Consider the following 21,032-nt stretch of genomic DNA (forward strand, 5'->3'; position numbering starts at 1 on the left):
ACACAGACACGTTTCTACTATAGATGCAAACATACTATACACACATGAAATGAAGAGAGATGGGCAGGGCAGAGAGATAATAGGAGGGAGAAAGAAAGAAAACATAGGGGATGAGGATTAAAACAGACATGGAGAAGTTGAAGAGAAATAGGACTACTTGGGTGGGATATGAAAGGGAGGAATGACTGTTTCTCGTTTTGGTTTCCTGTCCTTTTAGAATACAGAAAACATGAGAGTGCATTAGTGGATGTATTGAATGACGTGCAGCCGGTATTCTAGTAAAAGTGTTGACTGATAGTGTGAGAGAAAATAAAGGAGAATCCCACTTTCAATTACATAACTGTGATAAATCAGAGGGAGCTGTATAAATCTCTGCCAGAGTCTGTGTGTATGTATGTGTGTGCCATGAAAAAACATTCCCTCCTTCTCTTTCTGCCTTCGAGACTTGATTAAAAAAGACAGAAAAACATCACGTCAGGCTCATTAGCACTGACGGAATTATTTATATCTCATTCTCCTCCCTACATTTCTCTATTGCTATTTCTTATTTGTTCATTCCTTTATTTTTACATTGTGACGTGGGATGGGGATCATTGATGACGCAGATAGATGACAGTCACCGAACTAGACTGAACAAACAGCTGGGCAGGAGCTGTCTGAGTGTGACTCAAAATAACAGAGACTTGAAAATATTTGTTATTTCAACAGTTTCAAAACTAAAATTAAGTAAATTAAAGTTTATCTCCAAGTTATTTACTTCCACCTAACTAGGCTGCATTGGTGTAAAGTACTTAAGTAAAAAATACTTTAAAGTATTACTTAAGTAGTTTTTGGGGGTTTCTGTACTTTACTATATTTTTACTTTTACTTCACTACATTCCTAAAGACAATAATGTACTTTTTACTCTACATTTTCCCTGACACCCAAAATTACTCGTTACATTTTGACAGGAAAACGGTCCAATTCACTCAATTATCAAGAAAACATCCCTGGTGATCCCTACTGCTTTTGATCTGGCGGACTCACTAAACACAAATGCTTTGTTTATAAATATGTCTGAGTGTTGGAGTGTGCCCCTGCTATCCGTCAATAAAAAAAACGAGAAAATGATGCCGTTGAAATGATTTGTACTTTTACTTTTGATACTTAAGTACATTTGAGCAATTACATTTCCTTTTGATACTTTAATATATTTAAAACCAAATACTTTTACTGATGTAGTATTTTACTGGGTGACTTTCACTTTTACTTGAGTCATTTTCTATTACGCTATCTTTACTTTTACTCAAGTATGTCGACTGAGTACTTTTCCCACCACTGCTAGGCTGGAGACCTTTCACGTCCCACCTCAACACAAGGCTGCGGTAAACTGCTCACAAGTGGAGGGTCGTCACTTGTTACCCCACCCACAAAGTCACAAACCCCGCCTATGTCCACAGTTTATCTTCTTAAACATTTATTTTAAAACTAACTTTAAGCACACTGCTAACCTTATGCCTAACCCCAACTTTAAATTAAGACCAAAAATATCCTTTTTGTTCTCATGAATTCGTACAATATAGCCAATTCTGACTTTATCGCTGTGGTAGCTAGTGGAAACTCCAAGCGGTCCCCAGTCGCTATTCATTGACGTCGCGGTATTATGTACTGTATTTTGCTGCTTTCATTTTTTCTTGTAGCTAGCCTGCTAGCTAGTTGTCAACAATGGGCGATAGTGAGCAGGTAGAGTGGACGTTTATGAAATTATACCTTAACGATATTGGAAACGCTCTTTCAGATAAATCTGGAACATGGATGTCGAAAAGAAGTAGGTGGCATGCTAATGTATCAACACATAGCAAAATGTTAACGTCACCAGCTAGCTATTTGCTGCTTTATGTTTCAGCCAAGGCGGTAGTGTTAGCTAGCATCTATAGCTAGCATAGTCATTCACAAGTTCTGCAAGTAGAGTTTTAAACGTGCATCGTCTAGGGGTCAAGCATCGCGACCTAATTAGCAATGTCTGATGCCACTGGGCACACACTGGTTGAATCAACATTGTTTCCACGTCAAATGACGTTGGACCAACTTGGAATATACGTTTAATTGACGTCTGGTTTGTTTCCACTAGTTACCACAGCCACAACGTCACATTGAGTGTATCGTAAAAATACATAAACAAAAATGAGCTTTTTGGTCTTAATTTAAGGATAGAATTAGGCATGTGGTTAAAGTTGGGTTTAAAGTCACATATTTTTAAGAATAAAAATCGTAGAAAAAGTCGGGGTATATGACTTTGTGGCTGTAGTAACTAGTGTGACAACCCAGTGGGACAGAACAGCACTGAAGCAGCAAAGGCTGAGAGATAACAATAGAGCCCCACAGTGGATGTGCCATAATACTCATAAAACCTAGCGGTCAAACACGAAAATGTTTCCAATCATTTTTCAGCATTTTACATAATTTTACATTCAGCTAACATTAGATAGTTAATCCGAGATTCTTAACTTTGCCTCGATTCGGTAGTCTCGTCCAGATCATCAAGGCATTTGTTGTTCTTTATGATAGTCACATTAGCACCAAATTAGCATTTCCTTTTTGGGGGGTAAATACAGGCAACTATATTGATAAAAGTCAACTTGTCCTAGAAAGAGTTATGCGGTTATCAAAACGTTATGCCAGTGTAAGCCTACATGGAACACAGGCCTTCTTTTAAATAAAAATATGGTCTGTGGTAAACACAGGTTTAGGAGATCGTATATGTCTGGTTCAATGACATCATGTTCGTCAGCTAATGTCACTTTAAATTAATTGTGACCGCATTTATGTAATAAAAAGCTCACAAAGGCTTCATAATTAATGAAGGTAACGTTAACTGACTAATATTATCTCATAGAACAAAGCATATAAGATCTCCAAGCCTGTGTTAACTTCAGACCTTATTTTTGGCATTTATCCCAAAACCCAATTTTTTCCCCCATTTTACCCCCATTTTAATTTCCCCCATAGGAATGGCTGAAAGAACCAGAGGTAACTCATTTCTGTTTTTTAAGACTACAAGCTGGGGAGCTCTATACGGTGTGGTTCCAGCAGATACCTTCTCACGCCACAGACACTGTGAGACATACGGGATGAGACAGGATGTCGAATGTTGCTAGTTTGTACTAGCTAGAGTGTGTGCTAGGTAGGTAGTTTGTACTAGCTAGAGTGTCTGCTAGGTAGGTAGTTTGTATTAGCTAGCGTGTCTGCTAGGTAGGTAGTTTGTATTAGCTAGCGTGTCTACTAGGTAGGTAGTGTGTACTAGCTAGTGTGTACTAGCTAGGTGCACAAGCAACAGTGGTTAACATAACATCCTGGACCAGAGCTAGTGCGCCGACTGGTATGTTCGTAGCACACTGACGCCCTGAAACAAAGCTACCGACTCACACAATAAGAAACTAACAAATGTCAACAGGTTGCGAGCACACATACCTTTTCAGATGGAAAAATACCATCTGAGACGCATGCGCTTTGAGGTTTGTAGACCACACAGACGACGTGGCGCAATTGGGCATAATCTGCAGCAGGAGGCTTCTGAGAAATAATAATTTTGATTCCCAGCACGCACATCTGGGGCATATTCATTCGATTCTGTTGAGAAACATTTTTACAATGTTGGACAAATTCAGGTAGGTCCATCCCCGTTTCGTTTGCTTCCGTTTAAGAAATGTTTTGCAGCAGAATGGGCGCAATGAACACGCATCTCAGTGCAAGAGGTGTCACTGCAGTACCTGGTTTGTATCCAGGCTGCATCACATCCGGCCGTGATTGGGAGTCTCATAGGGTGGCGCGCAATTGGCCCTGCATTGTCCGGGTTTGGTTGTGGTAGGCCGTCATTGTATGTCTTGCCTAGGTGGGAAAAAAAAAAAAATGGGCCTTATATGGGAATTATTTTTAAAAATTGTGCTCTTTCAAAAATTTATAAAACCCCGCTCCTCTTTTTCCCGCAGAACCGGCTGCCTATCATGAAGAAGAACAGGCACCCACTCAAAGGTCAGAGAGGCAGCTGAGAACTCCCCAGAGAAACTCCAGGTGGCAAAGTCCCAGGACGCATTCTAAACACCTGACAGAAGAAGAGAGGGGCTTTTCTCCTGTGTCTGGGTCTGGGGAGGAGAGCGACAAGGAGGCCTCCCCACCAAAAAGGAGGACCACAATAAGCAGCTCAAAAAAGACAAGAACCAAGTCTCACACAAAATATTATGATGACTGTTCTGGGACAGAATCTGGCAAGCAGCCAGAGAAGAGCACACAAAGAAAGAAAGGGCACAGCAACTCAAAAAATAATAAGACTAATACTCACTGTAAGGAGGAGGATAATGACAACTTGTCAGACAAACCAACTGTGGTGGCTTCCCCCAGAAAAAGGAGCAGGCAATGTAGTGACTTCAATGTATTTGAAGCAGAGGCTGAATCATATAATACTGTGTCTGAGCCTGAGGTGGAGGTAGTTGTGGAGGGGGAGACTGAAGTGGCGTCTGCTTCAAAGAGGTGGAAACAGAACAACCCCCCCAAAATAACTAAGCCTCATGCCGAGGACAAAGCTGAGAGTGAACATTATGAGTTGGTAGAACAGGCTGAAGAGACTCCCATTAGAAAAAAAGTTAGCAAGTCTAAAAAGATAAGAATGAGGACTCCCTCTGAAGACGTGATGGAAGATGAAAGTGACCACTTTGAGACGGAAGGACATGCTGCAGCTGAAGACACTACCCTCAGAAAAAGACAGAGGAGGTTGATGAAATCCAGAAAGAAGAGCTCCAAGAGTCCTTCGAAGAAGGCCAGCGATGCAGAGAGTGATGGTGAATCAGGCAAACATGTTTCCAAGACTCTGCCTAAGGACTTACATGAAGAAGAGAGTGACCAAGATGCTGAGACGCAGTCTAAGAACCTCTGTGAGAAGAGTGACCAAGACTCCCAGACGGAGCCTAAAGGCTTAGGTGCAGAGAAGTGGCACCGCTCTGACCATCCAGAGGAGGAGACAGAACAGGAGGTGTTACCTGCAAAGAGAGAAAGAGGACCCAAGAGCATGAAGACCGTGAAGTTAGATTCTGACTCTGAAAATGTCACTGTTAAAAACAAAGGCAAAAAGCAAGGTGCCACGGGTTTGAAGGCACCAAGAGTAAGATTTAGACCACCTATAGAGAAAAAGAAAAGGGTGAAAATACTTCATATTTGCAGTTTCTGTGAAAAGGTCCTGCCTAACAGGGATGCTCTGGGTAGGCACCTTCAGCGTCACACAGGGGAGAAGCCTTACCACTGTGAAGAGTGTGGCAAAGACTACGGCAGCAAAAACACCCTGAAGATTCACAACATGCAGGTTCACCACAAGGGGACAAAGGACTTCATATGCAATGATTGTGGTCAACAGTTTACCCATTTCACGTACCTCAAACGCCACCTGTACTCCCACACGGACAAGGAAAAGAGGCCACACCTGTGCAATGTGTGTGGGAAACATTTCATCCAGAAGTCTCACTTGGACCGTCACAAGATGATTCACACCGGAGAGAAACCATTCAACTGCGAACACTGCGCCATGGCCTTCAATCGGCCGGACTCCCTGCGGATGCATCTGAAGCTGCACGTGTCGGGTAGTGAGGGGCCAAATCTGGCAGAGCAAGAGAAGACTAAGTGCACAGCGTGTAAGAAGAGCTTTGTCAACCCAAATTACCTCAAAGTCCACATGAGAATACACACTGGGGAGAGGCCATACAAGTGTGAGGACTGTGCCAAGAGCTTCACCCAGATCAGTATTCTCAACGCGCACCGGCGCACGCACACTGGAGAGAAGCCACACGAGTGCAAAGCGTGCGGCAGCTGCTTCACCCGTCGCAAGTACCTGGATGATCACATAGGCAGAAAGCATGGGTCTTTAGAGCAAATGATTGAACAGGAGGATGAAAATGATACCTGAGTTTTTAGGTGTTGTGACTTAATGTGTGTAACACATAATATAAATATTGAAGATCAGGCAAGGCTGGACTGTTGCCTAGTAGTTTCTCTTGTGATGTTGCAGGATGTTTTTTCCTGTCATGCCATGATAAAAATACTGTTTTGGCTTTATAGTGGCGCCCATTCTGAAAATGGATATGTTGCCTTCACGATTATTCCTTTGAATCTATACTAAACTTTGATGGTCCACACAATTTACTGTAATGCTTTATTGGTTTGCAAAAGTATGTTCCAAAATCCTTGGCATCAATATGGAGTTGGTCCCCCCTTTGCTGCTGTAAAAGCCTCTACTCTTTTGGGAAGGCTTTCCATTAGATGTTGGAACATTGCTGCAGGGACTTGCTTCCATTTAGCCACAAGAGCGTTAGTGAGGTCGGGCGCTGGTGTCGGGCAATTAGGCCTGGCTCACAGTCGTCGTTCCAATTTATCCCAAAGGTGTTTGATGGAGTTGAGGTCAGGGCTCTGTGCAGGCCAATCAAGTTCTTCCACGCCGATCTCGACAAACCATAGACCTCACTTTGTGTATTGTCATGCTGAAGCAGGAAACTGTAGCCAAAAGTTGGAAGCACAGAATCGTTGGAAGCACAGTTATTGACAGACAATTTTTACATGCTAGGCGCTTCAGCACTCGGCGGTCCCGTTCTGTAAGTTTGTGTGGCCTACCACTTTGCGGCTGAGCCGTTGTTGCTCCTAGACGTTTCCACTTCACAATAACAGCACTTACAGTTGACCGTGGCAGTTCTAGCAGGGTGGAAATTTAACAAACTGACTTGTTGGAAAGGTGGAATCCTATGAAGGTCACTGAGCTCTTCAGTACTGGCCATTCTACTGCCAATATTTGTTTCTGGAGATGACATGGCTGTGTGCTCGATTTGATACACCTGACAGCAATGGGTGTGGCTACAATGGCCGAATCCACTAATTTGAAGGGGTGTCCACATAATAACATGATAGACACTATCATCAATGTACAGTAAGATCTATTAGGTTACAATTGGGGGGAGAGTAGACTGTCAGTGTGGTTTATTTGCGTCATACATTGACAAATTAACAATCAAACTGGAGAATAAATTCCAACAAAGTAACATGACTTAATTCATATTTCCATTTTCATTGACAAGTAACTGGGCTGATACATGACCAGATTTTTGTGGTGTTTTTAAACCATTAAGCTTTATGCTTACACGCTATCATTTATTTATTCTCCATATTGAATAAATAGTTTTTTATACTTATCATAATTTTGAATTGATTCCTTGGTGGTTTTTCTTCTTTTGGACTGAAAATACATCTTCAGGCTTAAACCAACTGAAGTGTTTGAAACGACATGAATTTCCGGCGCCGACAGAGATGGCCGCCTCGCTTCGCGTTCCTAGGAAACTATGCAGTTTTTTGTTTTTTTTACGTGTTATTTCTTACATTAGTACCCCAGGTCATCTTAGGTTTCATTACATACAGTCGAGAAGATCAGCGTCAACTCACCATCAGTACGACCAAGAATATGTTTTTCGCGACGCGGATCCTGTGTTCTGCCTTACAAATAGGACAACGGAGTGGATCCCATGCAGCGACCCAAAAAAAACGACTCCGAAAAAGAGGGAAAGGAGACGGTCTTCTGGTCAGACTCCGGAGACGGGCACACCGTGCACCACTCCCTAGCATTCTTCTTGCCAATGTCCAGTCTCTTGACAACAAGGTTGATGAAATCCGAGCAAGGGTAGCATTCCAGAGGGACATCAGAGACTGTAACGTTCTTTGCTTCACGGAAACGTGGCTCACTGGAGAGACGCTATCCGAGGCGGTGCAGCCAACGGGTTTCTCCACGCATCGCGCCGACAGAAACAAACATCTTTCTGGTAAGAAGAGGGGCGGGGGCGTATGCCTTATGGCTAACGTGACATGGTGTGATGAAAGAAACATACAGGAACTCAAATCCTTCTGTTCACCTGATTTAGAATTCCTCACAATCAAATGTAGACCGCATTATCTACCAAGAGAATTCTCTTCGATTATAATCACAGCCGTATATATCCCCCCCCAAGCAGACACATCGATGGCTCTGAACGAACTTTATTTAACTCTTTGCAAACTGGAAACCATTTATCCGGAGGCTGCATTCATTGTAGCTGGGGATTTTAACAAGGCTAATCTGAAAACAAGACTCCCTAAATTTTATCAGCATATCGATTGCGCAACCAGGGGTGGAAAGACCTTGGATCATTGTTACTCTAACTTCCGCAACGCATATAAGGCCCTGCCCCGCCCCCCTTTCGGAAAAGCTGACCACGACTCTATTTTGTTGATCCCTGCCTACAGACAGAAACTAAAACAAGAGGCTCCCACGCTGAAGTCTGTCCAACGCTGGTCCGACCAAGCTGACTCCACACTCCAAGACTGCTTCCATCACGTAGACTGGGATATGTTTCGTATTGCGTCAGATAACAATATTGACGAATACGCTGATTCGGTGTGCGATTTCATTAGAACGTGCGTTGAAGATGTCGTTCCCATAGCAACGATTAAAACATTCCCTAACCAGAAACCGTGGATTGATGGCAGCATTCGCGTGAAACTGAAAGCGCGAACCACTGCTTTTAATCAGGGCAAGGTGTCTGGTAAAATTACCGAATACAAACAGTGCAGCTATTCCCTCCGCAAGGCTATCAAACAAGCTAAGCGTCAGTACAGAGACAAAGTAGAATCTCAATTCAACGGCTCAGACGCAAGAGGCATGTGGCAGGGTCTACAGTCAATCACAGACTACAGGAAGAAATCCAGCCCAGTCACGGACCAGGATGTCTTGCTCCCAGGCAGACTAAATAACTTTTTTGCCCGCTTTGAGGACAATACAGTGCCACTGACACGGCCTGCAACGAAAACATGCGGTCTCTCCTTCACTGCAGCCGAGGTGAGTAAGACATTTAAACGTGTTAACCCTCGCAAGGCTGCAGGCCCAGACGGCATCCCCAGCCGCGCCCTCAGAGCATGCGCAGACCAGCTGGCCGGTGTGTTTACGAACATATTCAATCAATCCCTATACCAGTCTGCTGTTCCCACATGCTTCAAGAGGGCCACCATTCAAGAGGGCCACCATTGTTCCTGTTCCCAAGAAAGCTAAGGTAACTGAGCTAAACGACTAGTGCTTTGAGAGACTAGTCAAGGACCATATCACCTCCACCCTACCTGACACCCTAGACCCACTCCAATTTGCTTACTGCCCAAATAGGTCCACAGACGATGCAATCTCAACCACACTGCACACTGCCCTAACCCATCTGGACAAGAGGAATACCTATGTGAGAATGCTGTTCATTGACTACAGCTCGGCATTCAACACCATAGTACCCTCCAAGCTCGTCATCAAGCTCGAGACCCTGGGTCTCGACCCCGCCCTGTGCAACTGGGTACTGGACTTCCTGACGGGCCGCCCCCAGGTGGTGAGGGTAGGCAACAACATCTCCTCCCCGCTGATCCTCAACACTGGGGCCCCACAAGGGTGCGTTCTGAGCCCTCTCCTGTACTCCCTGTTCACCCACGACTGCGTGGCCACGCATGCCTCCAACTCAATCATCAAGTTTGCGGACGACACAACAGTGGTAGGCTTGATTACCAACAACGACGAGACGGCCTACAGGGAGGAGGTGAGTGCCCTCGGAGTGTGGTGTCAGGAAAATAACCTCACACTCAACGTCAACAAAACTAAGGAGATGATTGTGGACTTCAGGAAACAGCAGAGGGAACACCCCCCTATCCACATTGATGGAACAGTAGTGGAGAGGGTAGCAAGTTTTAAGTTCCTCGGCATACACATCACAGACAAACTGAATTGGTCCACTCACACAGACAGCATTGTGAAGAAGGCGCAGCAGCGCCTCTTCAACCTCAGGAGGCTGAAGAAATTCGGCTTGTCACCAAAAGCACTCACAAACTTCTACAGATGCACAATCGAGAGCATCCTGACGGGCTGTATCACCGCCTGGTACGGCAACTGCTCCGCCCACAACTGTAAGGCTCTCCAGAGGGTAGTGAGGTCTGCACAACGCATCACCGGGGGCAAACTACCTGCCCTCCTGGACACCTACACCACCCAATGTTACAGGAAGGCCATAAAGATCATCAAGGACATCAACCACCCGAGCCACTGCCTGTTCACCCCGCTATCATCCAGAAGGCGAGGTCAGTACAGGTGCATCAAAGCAGGGACCGAGAGACTGAAAAACAGCTTCTATCTCAAGGCCATCAGACTGTTAAACAGCCACCACTAACATTGAGTGGCTGCTGCCAACACACTGACACTGACTCAACTCCAGCCACTTTAATAATGGGAATTGATGGGAAATGATGTAAATATATCACTAGCCACTTTAAACAATGCTACCTTATATAATGTTACTTACCCTACATTATTCATCTCATATGCATACGTATATACTGTACTCTATATCATCGACTGTATCCTTATGTAATACATGTATCACTAGCCACTTTAACTATGCCACTTTTTTACATACTCATCTCAAATGTATATACTGTACTCAATACCATCTACTGTATCTTGCCTATGCTGCTCTGTACCATCACTCATTCATATATCCTTATGTACATATTCTTTATCCCCTTACACTGTGTACAAGACAGTAGTTTTGGAATTGTTAGTTAGATTACTTGTTGGTTATTACTGCATTGTCGGAACTAGAAGCACAAGCATTTCGCTACACTCGCATTAACATCTGCTAACCATGTGTATGTGACAAATACAATTTGATTTGATTTGATTATCTGATATTTTCTCCTTGCCATTACTGATATTTTATTATTATTTTAATTAATTAATTAATAGTTGAGAACAAGTTGCAACTGCGACCTGGCCAAGATAAAGCAAAGCAACACATACAACAACACAGAGTATGCGACACATACAACAACACAGAGTTACACATGGAATAAACAAACGTACAATCAATAACACAATAGGAAAAAATCTATATACAGTGAGTGCAAATGAGGTAAGATTAGGTAAGGCAATTAAATAGGCCGCATAAGGCATGTGCTTTAACTCAGTTATACTGTATTTACCAGATACTGTTTATCTAGTGGGGTGCTGATCGTGCTGTGCAATACTGTTTGCTGATAGAATATCAGCCGTGATTACCACATCCTGTTCTACGATACATAAACCCTGTAAAGCTTCTCGCTGTTATGATATTTGTTGGTTCGACCCTTAAAATACTTCACATATAGACAGACCATCTGTCATGTTGACAGGTTTTGTTAATAAGAGGATCCTGTGGAAATAAATAAAGTCATTTGGAAACAGGCTGCATTCTCTGTTAATGCCAGTAGGTGGCAGACGTGTACTGTTTCTACTCTGTCAAGAGGTTGATTTAAGAGCAGCTCAAACTCTTTAAAACATTGCTCGAAGAGACAATACTTGGCCTACTGGTCAGCTGCTAGATAAGCAAAAACCACTTGGGCTAGCTAACGTCAGCTACAGTGCCTTCAGAAGGTATTAATGCCCCTTATTCAACATTTTGTGTTACAGCCTGAATACAACATTTCTTAAATTGATTTTTTTTCTCAACCATCTACGCACAATAACCCTTAATGGCATTTTTGCAAATAAATTGAAAATGACCCCTGAGTCAATACATGTTAGATTCACCTCAAAGGCAGAGGTGACAGCTGTGAGTTTTCTGGGTAAGTCTCTAAGAGCTTTGTACACCTGGATTGTAAAATGTTTGTACATAATTCCTCGAGCTCTATTGAGTTGTTTGTTTATCATTGCCAGACAGCCATTTTCAAGTGCTGCCATAGATTTTCAAGCCGATTTAAGTCAAAACTGTAACTACACCACTCAGGAACATTCAATGTCATATTGGTAAGCAAATCCAGTGTATATTTGGCCTTAGGTTATATTGTTTTAGGTTATTGTCCTGCTGAAAGGTGAATTCAGCTCCCACTGTCTGTTGGAAAGCAGATTGAACCAGGTTTTCCTCTAGGATTTTGACTGTGCTTAGCTCTATTCTGTTTCTTTTTGTCTTTTTTACTGGTAGACCAGCTGTAATTCTGCAGATAGATTGTGGCTGCTATCAATGTAATTGTCCGTATCATGCCCAATCCCCCATATATTTTTTAGTAAATATATATTTGATTTTCCTTTTATTATTTTCCCATAACCCTAACATCCCTCCCTAATTGGAGTAAACGAATGGACAACAATACAGCTTATAAACAATAAATACATTTTAAGGACAAGATACCTTTTACATTACCGGAAATTATATTTTATTTTTTGTCCCACTCTTCAGCTCCCCTCAACCCCTCCCATCTAGCTCTGAAGCCGTTCAGTTTTAACTTCTACTTCCATATATTTTTTAACTGTGCTGTGATGTTTCACAGAAGTTCTGAACATTTCTATTCCCATAATTTCTACAAATGGTAGATTAAGAGTATTATTATATTATTGATCAAATTACTTTGGCTTCTCAAGTCACCCAGAAGTGCTATTTGCAGAGTTTGCGTTAGGTAAATGTTGTGATTTTCCAGCCATTCCTGAACCTGCGACCAAAAACAAGCTACGTATGGGCAGTACCAAAACAAGTGATCTAATGATTCTGTCTCTTCGCAGCAAAATCTGCAGAGCTAGGATGGTTGTATCCCTCATATACATAACGTTCTATTGGTTGCAAGGATTTTGTTTTCTCATTTAAATAGAAAATGTCAAAGTTTTGAATCCGGCGTTGTTTTGTATATCAGTTGTGCAATGGAATCGGCACATCGAAATCTCCCAATTACTTTGTAACCTGTATGGCTCAGGTGTCAATTTGTTGGTCCTAAATTGGAACTGGATACTTTTTTAAATGTGTTTATTTTTTAAATCAAATGTTGGTGTTTAATGCAGACGCGCTCCTTTTAGCTTCTCCCACTCTCCTCCTCCAGTTTTTGCGGTAATGCTGCAATCAGTTTTAGATAGAGCAGACATTTACATCTAGTTTTGTTAGCTGCATGTGTGTAGTGGTGGGAAAAGTACCCAATTGTCACACTTGAGTAAAAGTAAAGATACATGAATAGAAAATTCACCCAGTGAAATACTACTTAAGTAAAAGTCTAAAAGTATTTGGTTTTAAATATGTAATTGCTAAAAACATACTTAAGTATGAAAAGTAAAACTATAAATCATTTCACATTCCTTATATAAAGCCAACCAGATGGCATAATATTCTTGTTTTTTTTATTTAGTGATGGTCAGGGGCACACTCCAACACTTGGACATAATTTACAAACAAATAATTTGTGTTTAGTGAGTCCGCCAGATCAAAGGCAGTAGGGATGGAAAGTATTCAGTCCCCTTGATTTATGTGAATAAAGTATTTATGTTTAAAAATAAATATATATATACATTTGCAAAAATATCAAAACAACTGTTTTTGCTTTGGAATTATGGGGTAATGTGTGTAGATTGAGGATTTTATTTATTTAATACATTTTAGAATAAGTCTGTAATGTAGCACAATGTGGAAAAGGGGAAGGGGTCTGAATACTTTCCGAATGCACTGTATAAGCAGATTTCAATATAATTCCAATGCAAGAACCTTCCCAAAATGTTGTCTCCTCGCCGATTTCAACTGCCCCCTTAGTCACTTTATCCTGGCACTGGGTCTGTATTGCCCAAGAATGGTTGAAAAATCACAACATTAATTGGAAATGAACCCTACAAATAGCACTATTGGGAGATTTGGAAATACAAAGTCAATCAATCAACAATATAATACTCTTCTCAAAAATATTTTCTGATGCTATCCTGTCAAAAATAGTATGACATTGTTGCAGCCCATAGCATAGCATTGAATGTAAGGAAAGCCAGTGAGCATTTGGCCTCCCTTGATATTTTTTAAATAATAATAGCTAATCAGCATTGAGCTAAGCTGAGTGAGGTCAGCTGTGAATGGTCCTGGGGCACCAAAAAAAAAAAAAACAGTCAATAGAAGCCAGTTTGGATTTGGCTTTAGACCAATGACTTCACATCAGAATCTAAATGTCATTGACAGAAAATTGATGCATCTCATTTTGTTGTTGTCCTCCGGTGGCTGGCTAGTTATTAAGACTGTCCCTTCCTAAATGAGCCATGGATGGAGAGGGATTTGGACTTGTGGTTTTACCTAATTCTCCTTCCCGACCAATGATTATAACAGCGATTCTGATCCTACCATTAACTCATACATTGTTGTGCCCCTGGCCTGAGAGGATAGAAGTTCAATATGTACCTAGATGTTGTATGTTAATGTTAACTAGCTGGCCTGGCTCATCGTTGCCCATGAAAGGAAGTTTGGCTACCTAGCAAGCATTTTAGCCAGGTAGCCAAGGACAACAAACATGGTCATAGACCATTTAGACAACATGAAAGAGGAGAATGCCATTAACGTTTCTCTACATGCATGGTGAGTCGACATCTTTTTTCTACTTGCACGCACGCACACACACATACACACACACACACACGCACACAGTAATCTGTACAATGGACAGCCACATATTTAGTTTACGTTGATTGGACTAAATAGTTTTTGGTATCTTTTAGTTGTCACTATTAGACTAAGCATAGGTGATTAGATGATGTTGAATTTGAAATGGTGCTGGAATAGTGGAGGCAGTTCCTGCTTTCTTTGCGACTTGCGGTAACTCCGTGGTTCTAAATCAATAGTTGTTTAGTAGTCCGAAATTGTCGGAAACATTAACTTGATTGACCATGCTGCAGGTCATGTAACTGCTTGTGACATGCAATATATTATGTGGACTTCACCGGACAGATGATGCTCTCCGGTTTTGTAATGAAACAAATGTGTTGTTGAATATATTCTGCCACCGAGTTTTCTTATTGTATCGGCCTTAGGCCTATATATCATGGTGTAAAGGAATATGAACTAACATGTTATAGAGCAAACAACGCAATAATCACAACACAGGTTGTAATATGGTTTTGGGTGGGGGCTTGGCTTCCCTGGTGATTTTACCCACACACCGCTACTGTGGTCTGCAGAAATAGGTGGGATGGACTGAGAGAAACTGAGGGTTGGGATAAAGAAAACTGGTGATCTACTGTAGTTATGGCTGGGACTACTGTGGAAAAGATTACTATGTATGTATAGAATGGGCTCCGGTTTTGCAGTTTATTAAATGTATGATTGAATTTGCCTGTTAACTAATGCCACACACACACAGAGAGCCCCACAGTGGAGGTGTCATAATACCCATAAAACCTAGCGGTCAAACAGGAAAATGTAGAAACACTTAAAGTAAGGGTCGTGTTTTGTGCAGGCTTACTCTGGCGTGAAGTTTTGAAAACTGTCTAAATTTCTCTAGGACAAGGTGACCTTTATCAATATATTTGGCTCTATTTGCTCTCAGATTCGAAAATGCTAATTAGTATCAAAGTAGACATGCAAGACTACAAATCCCTGCAATCTCCTGCACATCATCTCTAGCTGACACCTTTGCCAACAGATCTTGTTTCAATTTAAACCTTTCACAAGACCATTCACAGAATTGTCAATGTAATTTTTTTCCTAATGAATCCTTTACTAAATTTAGCTAAGATTAGATAGTTAATCCAGAGATTCTTACCTTTGCCTCGATTCAGCAGTCTCGTCCAGATCATCATGGTATTTGTAGTTCTTTATGATAGCCACATTAGCAGCTAATAGCATTTAATTTTGCAGGTGGGAAATACAGGCGCATATATTGATTAAAGTCACCTTGTCCTAGAGAGATTTACACGGTTGTCAAAACATCATGCCAGAGTAAGGCTACACGAACACAGTCCTTATTTTAAGTGTTTCTAAAATCTCCTAAGGGAAAAAGGAATGGTAGAAAAACGATTGGAACCATTTCCCTGTTTGACCACTAGGTTTTATGGGTATTAGGACTCATACTGTGGTACTCTATACGCACACACATACACACACACACACACACACACACACATTGTACACACACACGGGCTCGGGGGACAACAGGAGGGTTTTGGGTGTTCGAAGAGTCTTCACTTCAGTGTAGAATGTATGTTTACAAATCTCAGGAATTTGATCAGAAGTTCTGTACATTTTAGCATCTGAGGATTGCTGTTCTGCTACAGATACATTCCAACACAGATCCAAACATGCTAACTGCTAGCTTGTTAGCCCCGGCCTACTAATTGCTAGCTTGTTAGCACCGACCTGCTAACTATCTGACTTGTCGTGTCCCCAGCCAGCCCAACCACTCAATGGAACCATATGTTCATTTGGCTACGCATGCCTCTCTTTAATATCAATATGCCTCATCCATTACTGTCCTGGTTAGTGATTACTGTCTTATTTCACTGTAGAGCCTCTAGCCCTGCTCAATATGCCTTAACCAACCATGTTGTTCCACCTCATACATATGCGATGACATCACCAGGTTTAAACGTCTCTAGAGAATATATCTCTCTCATCATTACTCAATGCCTAGGTTTACCTCCGATGTACTCACATCCTACCTTACCTTTGTCTGTACACTATGCCTTGAATCTATGCTATTGTTCCCAGAAACCTGCTCCTTTTACTCTCTGTTCCGAACGTACTAGACGACCAGTTCTTTTAGCCTTTAGCTGTACCCTTATACTACTTCTACTCTGTTCCTCTGGTGATGTAGAGGTTAATCCAGGTCCTGCAGTGCCTAGCTCCACTCCCACTCCCCATTTGTTAATTCTGTAACTGTAAAAGCCTTGGTTTCATGCATGTTAACATTAGAAGCCTGTGGCCTCCCGGGTGGCGCAGTGGTTAAGGGCGCTGTACTGCAGCGCCAGCTGTGCCATCAGAGACTCTGGGTTCGCGCCCAGGCTCTGTCGTAACCAGCCGCGATCGGGAGGTCCGTGGGGCGACGCACAATTGCCCAATACTTATTTTCCACCATAATTTGCAAATAAATTCATAAAAAATCCTACAATGTGAATTCCTGGATTTTTTTTCTCATTTTGTCTGTCATAGTTGATGAAAATTACAGGCCTCATCTTTTTAAGTGGGAGAACTTGCACTTGTGGCTGACTAAATACTTTTTTGCCCCACTGTATGTAAACTTCTGACCCACTGGAATTGTGATACAGTGAAATAATCTGTCTGTAAACAATTGTTGAAAAAATGACTTGTGTCATGCACAAAGTAGATGTCCTAACCGACTTGCCAATACTATAGTTTGTTAACAAGAAATGTGTGGAGTTGTTGAAAAACGAGTTTTAATGACTCCAACCTAAGTGTATGTAGACTTCCGGCTTCAACTGTAGCCAGAGTTAAAGTGACTATACATAGATTATAAACAGAGAGTAGCTGTTGATTAGCCCTTTGACTAGCTGTCTTATGGTTTGGGGGTAGAAGCTGTTAAGAAGCCTTTTGGACCTCGACTCGGCGTTCATGGTACCCCTTGCCGTGCAGTAGCAGCGAGAACAGTCTATGACTAGGTTGGGTGGAGTCTTTGACAATTTTTAGGGCCTTCCTCTGACACCGCCTGGTATAGAGGTCCTGGATGGCAGGAAGCTTGGCCCCAGTGATATACCGTACCCACTATCCGCTGTCGTGCCTTGCGGTCGGAGACTGAGCAGTTGCCATACCAGGCAGTGATGCAACCAGTCAGAATGCTCTCGATGGTGCAGCTGTAGAACCTACTTTTGATCTACCTGTACTTTTAAAGACATGGTGTTCACACTACACTTTCCACAGTACTCACACTGTGAAAAACACAACCGTATTACTCTAACAGTCCTGTGGAGGACCAGCGTACCCTTAATCGACCAGAGATGTTACTCAGGCAGCATTTTGGTTTTGAGCTCTGTCGCACACCGGGTGGCACTGATTGTATGAGGGCTGTCCCTGACCCATGGGCCTCATTTAACCAGAGCGTAGTTTTACAACAGGGAAGGTGAAGGACGGTAACTTCTCAATAGGAGGGGGTGCAGTGACATTAATAAAAATGCCTCTAAGATACAGTAAGCAACAGTTACAGCACATTCTAAGTGAAATAGTCTTGGATGACTAGAACACATCTTTGTCCTAAGGGTGCTATAGGGAGCTCGTGTTCAGCGGACACTGATTTTCATGCTATAAACTCATGACAGTACTTTTCTATATCCTAAGTCATGAATGGACCACTGACTAGTGTCTTTTTATAACCCATTTGACCCCCTGAGGGGTGTCCATCTACATCTTGCAACACCTGAGGGAGAACAACAATCTGCAGGGACAACAATCCTGGACAACAATCTGCAGGGAGAGGCTCATCGGAGCTGTCGTATGTACGCCGGCAGACCAATCGACAGCTAACCATCAGTCATGGTTAAATATATCATGGGTGCACCTAATAAATTGTCTGGTGAGTTTATTTCAACCCTGTGCAGCTTATTACTATTTAGTCAGTTTTCTCCTCTGAGATCTCAAAGACTCTCTTGAATAGCACATAGCCTAAATAATGCTTTTCTGTGTTGACTGATGACTGGCAATTGCATTTTACTGCAGTCATATTAAATGCAAACATACAGTACATCCTTACACCCAGACAAAATTGCCCAATAAAACACATGCAATAAAAACAAGACAACTGTCCCATTGCAACATTCATTTCGGTGGAAAAATGAACCACCCTACATTACTCAAGTATAACGCAAGTGTGTAGCAAACCAAAGGTTGGGCTAATTAGCAAGTAGCTAATTAGCAACTTTTCAACTACTTACTACTTTTTAGCTACTGCAACTACTTAGCATGTTAGCTAACCCTTCCCCAAACCTTAACCTTAACCCTTTTAGCTAACCCTTCCCCTAACCCTTTAACCTAACTCTTAACCTCAACCCTAACCTTAACCCATAGCCCGAACCCCTAGAGCTAGCTAATGTTAGCCACAACAATTTGCAACTCGTAACATATCATACAAAATGGATGATGGACATCCACACATTAATACATACCATACATAACATATAATGATCAGCTATGAAAAGTCAACTGACATTCACTCCTGAGGTGCTGACCTGTTGCACCCTCGACAACCACTGTGATTATTGTTATTTGACCCTGCTGGTCATCTATGAACATTTGAACATCTTGGCCATGTTCTGTTATAATCTCCACCTGGTACAGCCAGAAGAGGACTGGCCAACCCTCATAGCCTGGTTCCTCTCTAGGTTTTGGCCTTTCTAGGGAGTTTTTCCTAGCCACCGTGCTTCTACACCTGCATTGCTTGCTGTTTGGGGTTTTAGGCTGGGTTTCTGTACAGCACTTTGAGATATCAGCTGGTTTAAGAAAGACTTTATAAATACATTTGATTTGATATACTAAATGGAGTACCTTGGATTTACATAAAGTATGATATGAAATGCTCTGAGACCATGTTGGGTACGCTGAGAAAGTGTAATGGCATTTTACTACCAGTTCTCACTTTACTTGGGGTAGGGGATAGTGTGCATGTGTGTGTGAGTAAGTGAACGAGAGTGGATGAAGTGATGAGTTTTGCGTGAGTTTCTGTTGCCACTGTGTCATATTTTGGACAGTGGTGGAAAATGTACCCAATTGTCATACTTGAGTAAAAGTAAAGATACCTTAATAAAAAATGACTGAAGTGAAAGTCAATCAGTAAAATGCAACTTGATTATAAGTCTAAAAGTATTTGGTTTTAAATATACTTAAGTATCAAAAGTGAATGCATAAATAATTTCACATTCTTTATATTAGACATAACAGATGACACAATTGTTTAAAAAATTTAAATGTACGAATGGCCAGGGGCATACTCCAGCACTCAGACATCATTTACAAATGAAGCATTTGTGTTTAGTGAATCCTCCAGATCAGAGGCAGTAGGGATGACCAGGGATGTTCTCTTGATAATTATGTGAATTAGACAATTTTCCTGTCCTGCTATGCATTCAAAATGTAACGAGTACTTTTGGTTGTCAAGGAAAATGTATGGAGTAGAAAGTACATTATTTTCTTTAGGAATTTAGTGGAGTAAAAGTAAAAGTTGCCAAATGTAAATAGTAAAGTGAAGTACAGATACCTCAAAATGACTTATGTAGTACTTTAAAGTGTTTTTACTGAAGTACTTTACACCACTGCAAATGAAGAATCAAACTGGAGAATAAATTAATGTAACATCACTTTATTTACATTGACATTTTTCATTGGCATACAGATTTTTGTACAGTTTTTTAAAATCTTCATGCCTTGTTAGGCGTGTATATGGGAGGCGAAGTCAAGTGCAGGAGAGTGGAGTATAATAAACAGGCGCACTTTAATACCGGTCAACAAACGACAGCACATAAACATACTAGTGCCAAAAAACACAGTCTAATACAAAAGTTCAGCGCCTGCCAAAATGTCCACGTAACAATAAATAATTACACACAAAGACATGGAGGGGAACAGAGGACTAAATACATGCAGTGTGACTATGGAATGAAAACCAGGTGTGTGTGAAACAAAGACAAAACAAATGGAATATGAGAAATGGAGCGGCAATGGCTAGAAAGCCGCTGACACCGAACAAGGAGAGGAGCTGACTTTGGCGGAAGTTTGACATGCCCACACTTTTGTATAATTTATTTTATTAATCATACTTACGATGTATGGTGGATTTATTGTTCTCTATGTTGAATCGCTACTTTTTAATACAACTCATAATTTTGAATTGTTTGCTTGGTGGCGTTGCTTGTTTTGGCCTTTTCACTGGAAATGTGAAAGAAGGACATTCATACATCTTCAGGCTTGATATAGAGGGTTTGAAACTACTGTATGTGTACCTGATATTTTCACTTCGCCTTTAGCACATGGTCGTTCTTGAATTGCAGTGGCATATGGGCATGGCATTTTGGAAATAATTTACATAATTTTAATAGATTTAAAAAAATGTCTTCCCATTGTCACCTATAGGAGTAGTAACACCGATGACACATTTTAGGTAATTGAGTATTAGCTCATTGCGCTCTAGTGACTCATTGTGGCGGGTCGGACGCCTGCAGGCTGACTTCGATTGTCAGTTGAACTGTGTTTCCTCTGACACATTG

The 21,032-nt window shown here is 41.7% G+C and overlaps 1 protein-coding gene across 2 annotated transcripts; it reads left to right on the forward strand.

Annotated features, from left to right (window-relative positions):
* Positions 1-1,529: 1,529 nt before the first annotated feature.
* On the forward strand, positions 1,530-6,162 carry LOC110488838 (zinc finger protein 37). 2 transcript variants are annotated; one of them, XM_021561260.2, is made up of 2 exons: positions 1,530-1,723; positions 3,970-6,162. In XM_021561260.2, the coding sequence occupies exon 2, from the start codon at positions 4,644-4,646 to the stop codon at positions 5,928-5,930; it is 1,287 nt and encodes a 428-aa protein (XP_021416935.2). In that variant the 5' UTR covers positions 1,530-1,723; positions 3,970-4,643; the 3' UTR covers positions 5,931-6,162. The 2 variants fall into 2 exon arrangements, with proteins under 2 accessions (XP_021416935.2, XP_021416934.2); XM_021561259.2 differs by having other exon boundaries at positions 1,532-1,808.
* The last annotated feature ends 14,870 nt before the right edge of the window (positions 6,163-21,032 follow it).

Source organism: Oncorhynchus mykiss, chromosome 14, assembly GCF_013265735.2.
Source record: "Oncorhynchus mykiss isolate Arlee chromosome 14, USDA_OmykA_1.1, whole genome shotgun sequence".
Classification (NCBI taxonomy): domain Eukaryota; kingdom Metazoa; phylum Chordata; class Actinopteri; order Salmoniformes; family Salmonidae; genus Oncorhynchus; species Oncorhynchus mykiss.